The sequence below is a fragment of the Neophocaena asiaeorientalis genome, unplaced genomic scaffold (genome assembly GCF_003031525.2).
Source record: "Neophocaena asiaeorientalis asiaeorientalis breed wild unplaced genomic scaffold, Neophocaena_asiaeorientalis_V1.1 scaffold59, whole genome shotgun sequence".
Taxonomy (NCBI): Eukaryota; Metazoa; Chordata; class Mammalia; order Artiodactyla; family Phocoenidae; genus Neophocaena; species Neophocaena asiaeorientalis.
Genome location: NW_020174268.1, coordinates 3,090,283 through 3,099,310, shown reverse-complemented (window position 1 = coordinate 3,099,310; position 9,028 = coordinate 3,090,283). Strand labels below are relative to the sequence as shown.

The window sequence follows — 9,028 nt, the reverse complement described above, 5'->3', positions numbered from 1 at the left end:
GGGGTGTGGGTGGGGGCGGGGAGGCGGCCGCCGTCGCCGTGTCGTGGGCCTGGGGGACGCCGGCGCCTTCCTGGGAGCGAGGAGGGTCGGTGCTTGGGGCGCGCGCGTCGGGGTTTCGAGCGCCCGGGGAGGGGCGGGGGCCGCGTGCGGCCGGCCGGCGCGGGAAATGGCGCCCGCTCGGGCCTCGGGCGTACCGTGACCGGGGTATATGTCCCCGAACAGATGATGAGATGTTCTCCGACATCTACAAGATCCGGGAGGTCGCGGACGGGCTGTGTCTGGAGGTGGAGGGGAAGGTGAGTCGGCTGGGTCGCGGCGCGGGGCCGGGTAGGCTCGGGTTTCCGCCGCTCCCCCGCCCGGGGTTGTGCAATCCTCGCCGTTGCCTCCTGGCGGAGGAGACGCTCTTTCCGGGCTCGGGTTTTTCTAGAAAAGTGGAGGCGGAGCTGAGCCTGGAAATAGGTCCGCCGCTTCGGCGCCCATCCTCCTCCCAGGCGGTCCCGGACAGGTTGTCTCCGGTTTGGGAGCCCCAAGTCCTTCGGTGTTTGCCTTATCCCTACTTGGCTATTCAACCCGACAGCCCACGCAAAACTTCCACTGGGTTGTAAATGACCCCCTTTCCGTTACGGTCGACAAAGAATTGTTGAGCTGAGGTGTTTAAGGAAATCGATTTTAGAATCTTTTCCCCCATAACGTGTTCATGGTATTCGACAAGAACTAAATGTTTGGTGGAAGGATGACGGGTACATGAGGTGCCAGCATAGATTTTTTTGGATGCGTTTATGGTAAAGTCGAGTATGTGTTAGCAACTAAACTTTTTGTTAATGCAGATGGTCAGTAGGACAGAGGGTAACATTGATGACTCGCTCATCGGTGGAAATGCCTCCGCTGAAGGCCCCGAGGGCGAAGGTACCGAAAGCACGGTAATCACTGGTGTGGATATTGTCATGAACCATCACTTGCAGGAAACCAGCTTCACAAAAGAAGCCTACAAGAAGTACATCAAAGATTACATGAAGTCGTAAGTGATACCGGCACACCCCAGTCGAGGTCTGAAAATCCTATAGGATTTAGGGGTTGGCTAACTGAGATTTTTAGCGGCAGGCGTGCTTGTCAGAGGTCTTTTTATTAATGAGCTCAGAAGGGTGGTGGTTTTTCTATAAGTAAAATAATGTGCGCGTACTGGGGCATGTGGTTGGTTTCACCTTTTTAGAATAGTACTGTGGAGATAAGCTGACATGAAATTCCAAGTTAGAAACAGTCTTGTGGATTAACACGTCCCTCCTGTGAGCTAGTAATTTCTTGATTGCGTGCGCCACGTTATTTTGCTCAGTGACCGCTGGTTTCAGTTTGTAATTTTTACTTAATGAAAATATATTTTGCTCAGAACTGAATAACCTATCAATAAAATGTTGTTTTAGAATCAAAGGGAAGCTTGAAGAACAGAGACCAGAAAGAGTAAAACCTTTTATGACAGGGGCTGCAGAACAGATCAAGCATATCCTTGCTAATTTCAAAAACTATCAGGTAAATAACTTACATATTTGGACCGAAGGACTGTACAATTTTAACTGAGCAAAAAATGAGTTGCTTGATGAATCTCTGATGTAATTAAGCTGTGGTTATTTTCTCGGTCATTTGAACAGTTTAAATACTTCATAGATTCAACTCCAGTAGTCTAGGCTGTAGGAAGTAGCTTTCTCTGCTCCTAAGCATGTTTCCAGATCTTGTCTTCTGGTTCCAGAATCTTATCTGTACTCAGATAACATACATTTCCCAGTTCTTTCTCTTGGACTGCTTGTTAACTCCCAAGTGGTCTTCCAGTTTTCTCTTTCCACTTCCAGTGTGTCTTGTTGCCGCCGAAGCCCTTTCTGATCTGAGCTTGTCCTATTGAGAAACTTCAGTGACTTTCCTTTACCCCTAAGAAAAAAAATGAACACAACCTGGCTCTTTAATTTTCCGGTTTTCATTCGTCTTCTGGCCATAAGATAACTTCTCATGTTATATGCTCTCGTTGCTAGCTTTATGTTCCCTGTGCTTGACTATGTAAAAAGCCTTGTTTGTAGGGTTTGGAAATGGATGTGTGGGGCTGAGTAAGTTTCCTGAAAGCCTCGTGTCCCTGGATTGCTCTGTACTTTTATTTGGTTGTTATTATTAGTACTTTGAGTGAACTGAAGTTGGATTAGTGAGCGTTTTTCCTCCTAGGCATCAGAGCCTTTAGTTGCTGAAATCCCTTGACTTAAATAGCGGTGTTCTGAATCTTCCTTTGATTTATTGTTTTGATACAACACATCCGTGCATAATGTAATTCTGAGTATTTGTTTGCTTCCTAAGTTCTTTATTGGTGAAAACATGAATCCAGATGGCATGGTCGCTCTGCTGGACTACCGTGAGGACGGTGTGACCCCGTATATGATTTTCTTTAAGGACGGTCTAGAAATGGAAAAATGTGTAAGTGTAAAGAAGTGGGTTGAATCATTAATGTAAAAATGGAGATACCCTAGGCATAATCCTCCTTGTTTTGCCACTAGGATAGTTAAAATGGATCCTTTTTAACTGAGGCTCTAGGTCTTAATTCTCTTAGGGGCATAAAGAGGGTGTTTCACATGTAAAAGATTTTTATGGTACAGAAAGGCTTAGAGTCTTTATCTGCAGAAAACTTATAGGTGACATTACAAAGCATAGCTTAAATCCTGAGCTCTAGAGATCAGAGATAACACTCTGTTTATCTTCCCTATAGAAATGGCTTGTTGAAATCAGACTGCCTTTCTCCTGTTTTGCTGCACATATACATGCGTATTAAAACCTTTCTGTAAAGAAACCGTTCACCCTTATTTACTGATAATTGGCAGCTGGTCGTGAAAGCCTCGATGTCACTAGCTTTTAGTAAGTACAGTTGAGAGTTGGCTGCTGATCCAGTATGCCAGTTGCTTTACTAAAATTGAACGTCTGCTATGCAAGGAATTGCTAGAGGCAATATAGAAATGAAGGCATTCATTATCCTAGCCTTTGGGGGCTTCTGTAATTAGGAGTAAGATAAATTTAAGGCTACACTAAACAGGATTGGGGCAGCAATGAACAGAAATGTCTAAAGGGACTCAAAGAATGTGTGAGTCTTTCATTAGAACAAAGTGAGTGGAACTTTCTCAGAATGAGACATTTCCGCATCCACTGATAGACCTTGAACAATCCGCTGTTGTTCTTTTGGTTTGCACTAGGATGCAAAAGAAAAATCCCTGCGCTTTCTGTCTGTCTTTGTGGCAGCCCAGATTGAATAGGGGAATACATTTGCAGCCTAGAAACGTTAAGTATTTTCATATTGGAAAGGTGTTAATGGGGTCTTCCTTGTTTTCACAGTAACGGATTTGGCTGTTCGGATCTATCGCCTGCTCGTCATAACTGGCTGGCTGCTGCTTTCCATCCACACAACACCAGGACTTAGACAAATGGGACTGATGTCATCTTGAGCTCTTCGTTTTGATGTTGATTTGTTTGGAGCGGAGGCATTGTTTTTGAGGAAAAGAAACATGTCATGTAGGTTGTCTAAAAATAAAATGCATTTAAACTCAATTGAGAGAATGCCTCTTAGTTTAATATGTAATATCTAAATCCATCCTGTGTAGCCTTCCTGGAGAAGCTAGAACCTGGTTGTAGACCACTACTAGAAAGCATAAGACCATCTTCAGATAACTTCTGCAATGAAAACCACTTCCGGGACTTGGAATATAAACAAGAATCAACAGTAATTGAGTTGAAATAAAGGGGAAAGACCATGCTCATAGCAGTGCCAACATTTGAAGTGGATCTCTTACACATTTCATCACCTACAAATGGAAGTAGTTAACTCTGGAAGAAATTACCAAAAGAATAAAAAGAGACTTAACACAGTTGGAAGCAAAGTATTGTCTCAGCTTATTTACAAAGCAAGTAGAGCCAAGTTCTAGAGAAATCTAGACATCTCCTGGAATACTTGTGTCAAACTTCTTGGAACAGGGTTGGCAAACTGGCTTGTCCTACCACCTGTTTTTGTGGGACTAAGGTGGTACATTTTTAAGTGGTTCAAAATAGCTTACGGGATGTGAAAAAATACAAAATCTCAGTTTGTGTCTAGTTTTATTGGAACACTGCCGTGCCCATTTGTTTATGTATTGGCTGGCTCTGACACTGCAAGAGCAGAGATTAGTGACAGATCTAAGGGCCTGCAAGCCCTAAAATAACCATGTGGCCCTTTACAGGAAAGGTTTGCTGGCCCCTGTTTTAAAGGTGAAATTACAGATGGAGTGTGGGATACTTGGTGGGCAGAGGGAAAGCAGGTACTAGTCAAAAAATTGTATCTGAAAAGGCTGTGGGTATCAGAACAAGGATATGAAAATGCATCTATTTGACATGCCTGGAGCAGTTACTATCTGCTAAGGTTTCCAATACAGATGCAAGAAAAAAGTCCTTGCACTTTCTGTCCGGTTGTGGTAGTCCAGGTTGAATGGGAGAATACAGGGAGAAAATCGCAATTTACAAATAACAGTAAAAGCCTCCAAGATTCCAAAGAAGAATTCGTAAGAGTTTACAAGAAAAATACGGGAAAATTATTCCCCTACACCCTTGCCTTCTGATTTCACTCGTAAAAGCATAAGGGTTAAGTCTAAAGGCAAGCCAGTGATGCTTTTATGTGAACCCAGGGTGCAGCCAGTGACTTCAAGAGACGGAGGTGTGGTTCAGAGCCTAAGACAAATGCTCATCAGGTTGGTAGTGCCCCCTGGTGACTGGTGAAAGCATACCCAACTACTGGAAACTGCACTCATGCTGAGGGTGGTTTTGAGCACCAGTGATCTAGGAGGCCACTTACCTGCCTCTGAAACATACTGTCGGAAGAGAATTTTCAGGCAGTGGTCAGTGCTGTGGAGGTGAGGATAATCTGGTAGTGGGAGAAGTCTTGAGGTAAGCGGCAGCCTGATTCAGTGAGCTCGTGTGGAAAGGACTGGAAGAACAGGAATAGCAATACAGAGGCTTCATATAGGGAGCAGGTTCTGGTAGTTGCCTAAGAATGCTTATGTTGGCTCTTTGTCTAGTTAACTCCCAGTTAGAGCCAGGTTAAGATATTTTGTGCAAGAATAACAGGTGGTGAGTACTTCTTAGAAAGCATGTGTTTGTATCACTGCTGCCTAGTTTGAAACAGGTACGTTCCTAGTGGACTTGAAGCTCTGGGCTACATGTATGTAAAACAGGTGGAGAAAGGACTCTTGTAGTATTGTTGAGGAAGGCTTTTGTAATGTGATAACTTGAATAGGAAGCTGAAAGCAAGGAAGGAGGTGATGTGGATATCTGGGGGCAGAGCGTTACAGGCCAAAGAGCAAATGTAGTGTCTGAAGTTGTGTGGCTGACATGTTCAGTTGAAAAGGTGGCCAGTATGCTGGACCCAAGATGGCAAGAGGAAAAGCTGAGGTAAGTACACAGGAAAAGAGGAAACCAGATCAGGCAGGGAAGCCACCAGAGGGCTTTTGAACAGAAGGGTGACATGATCTGACCTAAAAGGTCATTTTGGCTTTGGGTAACTGTAAAAGCAAAGAGAACAATGATGTATAATATTTTTAGGTGAGAGATGATAGTGGCTTAGTCTAGGGTGATACTTGAGGTGGTTGGAAATTAGAGAACAGGACTTGCTGATGTGTTGAATGAGGTCAAAGAATGGATTGAAGGGTGATGCCAAGTGTTTTGTCCTGAGCATCTGGAAGAAAGGAGTTAACACTGAGACGGGGAAGACTGAGGATAGGAAATCAAGAGTTCAGTTTTGGATAAGCTAAACTGAGATGCTGACTCTTGACTGAAGTGAACTAGGTAAGCAGTCAGGAGGAGAATTAGAGAATTTAAGAGATACAGGCTTCCCCAGCATCTGAAAGAACCTTCCTGTGAAACCTTTCTTAAGCTGAAATGGTATAAAGCAAAGAAGCAATTACCTTAGGACACATCTTGCTAATGGATACAGAAAATAAACTGAGATAAACACATGCTCAGACACAGCTCAGAGCTACGGTAGCTTCATACAGATGTTGACTAGTTCTGGGGAAGCTGCCTGGGGTGCACGCTGCCTCTGAGGCCTCACTGCAAAAGAAATGCTGAATGCCGTTTTCAATGTTCGCCCTTTTTTCGTAAAGGGGAAAATTCTCTTCGGATTTCTTTTGATTAGCGGGATCAAGTACTAGTGTAGCTAGGTCTTGTAAAAGGGAAGTGGTGTAAAGTGAAGAATATCTGCTGGGAAGATATAACGCATGACATCTGAAGCTAGAACTGTGAGGTCACCCAGGCAGGATGGACTCGGCCCTCCAACATAGATTGGTCAGCGCGATGAACCCACAGAGTGGTTAAGAGGGAACTGCCCCTGAGGTAGGAAAACCAAGGGAGAGGCCTGGAGGTCAAGTGGACAGCGTTTTCGTAAGGAGCAAGTCCACAGGGTTACGTGTGGTGAACAGGTCAAGTAAGGTGAGCACTGAGAATGGTGGACTCGACAGGTGTTTGGTTTGAGTTGTAGGGAAGAAGGCCTGATTAAGATCGGCTCAAGAGAACAGCAAACTCACAGGGGGCATATTGCCCATGAAACGTCAAGATGCAAGATACGTGCGAATCTGCTTGAGCAATAGTGTAAATGACTCATTCGAACCATCAGACATTTTTTCTTAAAATCTAATCAGATCACTAGTAAATAGTGCACGGACAGTAAATTCCATCTGAACTGCGGGGTTTATCCAATAACTGCGAACTATACTGGTAAAATTGCAAGAAGAGTAGCAAAAACCTCAACCAACTTGAACAAAGCCTGACAACAAAGCCTCCTTGTAAGGTTCTGAGCATCTGTGTGCGCATGTGCTTGGGGCTGTGACCTGGGCTAGTAGCCAGGATACTCTCAGTAAAATGGAACTGAAGCCAGGGGGACCTGAACTAATAGAGACCACATCTTAGTGACTGGTGACTTGCACTTAGTAGGTCATACTATACAACTCTTAATTCTATGGTAAAAGTCTGGCTAACGACCCCCTCATGGGCCACAAACATTCCTGCAAAAGCTCATTTTGCAGCAACTGGTGAGTGTTTCCAGAGACTTGGTCCATAAAAACTGAGGGCCCAACTTGCTGGTTTTTGGGTAGATTATGGTCCTCTGGGGCTGTGGACCATACTTAAAAATCACTTCATTGAAAAAGTTTTCTTTTGATACTGCATAAAAACGTGAGCTACTTCTTTGGATATTTGGTTCTTTTGTTGACATTTAATATTGCATTATTCCAAAGGAGAAGTCCTTGACTGAAATACTTTAACATACACAAGTAAAGGATGCTCTACACCTTTCATTGAATTAAGTGTTTTTTTTTGGCTGTGAATTTAAAAATCTTAAAGGAGGGACTTACGCCGGCAGTCCAGTGGTTGAGAGTCCACGCTCCCACTGCAGTGGGTGCGGGTTCGATCCCTGGTCTAGGAACTCAGATCCCACAGGACGTGCAGCACGGCCAAAAAAACATAAATAAAGGAAAAGCACTCCTGTGTGTCTCCTTTACACTCAGTACTCCACTTCTGGTCACCAAATGTGTGTATGTTTTTCCCCTCACCAAGCAGCTCTGCAACACCACCTGGGTGTCCTACCATTCAACTCAGTTCTGACACTATCTACCTGGAGAGATACCTTGCACCACTCAGCAAGTGGGATCTTTAGTTCCCCCACCAGGGATCGAGCCCGCGCCCCCTGCATTGGAAGCACGGAGTCTGGACCACCAGGGAAGTCCCTCTGAAGTCGGCTGTTATGACAGCCATCTCAAATAGGATAGGTTCTTTAAACTTAGAGTTTGCAGATAAAGTTAAAAATGATAATAATGCTGGTAGTTTATATTTATCCCACTGAAGTCCTCCAAGTCCATCCCTCAGTTCAGCGGTGGTACGTTGGACTGCATGCTTGTTGGCTGTCCAAAGCAGATTTCCACTACTGTGCGGGCATGTTTTCAACTACCAGCACGTTCCAGTTTGTTTGAGAGCTTGTACATTGCGGATTTGTGCTACTATACGTGGTTTCGTACATTTAAGAGTTCTCCTTACGCTGAGCCCTGAGAGCCTCAAATGGATGTGGTTTTTGCAGGAGTCCACACAATTCAGTGAGAAAATTGCCAACTATGAGCCTGGGTGGGGATTCTTTCCAAGGTAATTGCTTGCTCGATGATTCTCTCAATGACTGACCTCCCCCCTCCCACTCCAGGATACACTTGACATCTGCTTTCGTTTATAAATGCACGGTGCTCTTTTCCGAGCTTTGAGGTAGAGTGGGGACCAGGAGACTGGGGGACAGGGGGACACCATATGCAGTGCTTCTTTATGTGTGAGTCACCATTTAGGAGAAATGAGAATTCAAACACTAGGTGACTCACTTGAGGGGTTCTCTGGGAGAGGACACAGACCACAATTGCCAGTCAAAAGATAACAGTATTTTCCTTGAAAAACTAAAAATAGGGCTACCATATGATCCAGCAATCCCACTCCTGGGCATATATCCAGAGAAAACCATAATTCAAAAAGATACATGCACCCCAATGTTCATTGCAGCACTATTTACAATAGCCAGGTCATGGAAGCAACCTAAATGTCCATCAACGGGTGAATGGATAAAGAAGATGTGGTACATATATACAACGGAGGACTTTCCTGGTGGCGCAGTGGTTAAGAATCCGCCTGCCAACGCAGGGGACACGGGTTCAATCCCTGGTCTGGGAAGATCCCACATGCCACGGAGCAACTAAGCCCGTGCGCCACAACTACTGAGCCTGTGCTCTAGAGCCCACGAGCCACAATTACTGAGCCCGCATGCCACAACTACTGAAGCCTGCGTGCCTAGAGCCCGTGCTCCGCAACAAGAGAAGCCGCCACAGTGAGAAGCCCGCACGCCACAACGAAGAGTAGCCCACGCTCGCTGCAAATAGAGAAAACCTGTGCACAGCAATGAAGCCCCAATGCAGCCAAACATAAATAAATAAAATTTAAAAATTCATATATATACAATGGA

At 44.8% G+C, this 9,028-nt stretch overlaps 1 protein-coding gene and 2 non-coding genes across 3 annotated transcripts; all 3 read left to right on the top strand.

Annotated features, from left to right (window-relative positions):
• Positions 1–147: 147 nt before the first annotated feature.
• On the top strand, positions 148–3,567 carry TPT1 (tumor protein, translationally-controlled 1). The gene is made up of 5 exons (XM_024755582.1): positions 148–296; positions 828–1,018; positions 1,419–1,524; positions 2,332–2,448; positions 3,355–3,567. The coding sequence occupies exons 1-5, from the start codon at positions 231–233 to the stop codon at positions 3,355–3,357; spliced, it is 483 nt and encodes a 160-aa protein (XP_024611350.1). The 5' UTR covers positions 148–230; the 3' UTR covers positions 3,358–3,567.
• On the top strand, positions 3,160–3,287 carry LOC112406711 (small nucleolar RNA SNORA31). Its single transcript, XR_003004610.1, has one exon. It is a non-coding gene; the product is annotated as a small nucleolar RNA SNORA31 (small nucleolar RNA).
• Positions 3,568–4,368: 801 nt separating the features above from the next.
• LOC112406712 (small nucleolar RNA SNORA31) lies at positions 4,369–4,493 on the top strand. Its single transcript, XR_003004611.1, has one exon. It is a non-coding gene; the product is annotated as a small nucleolar RNA SNORA31 (small nucleolar RNA).
• Positions 4,494–9,028: the final 4,535 nt, after the last annotated feature.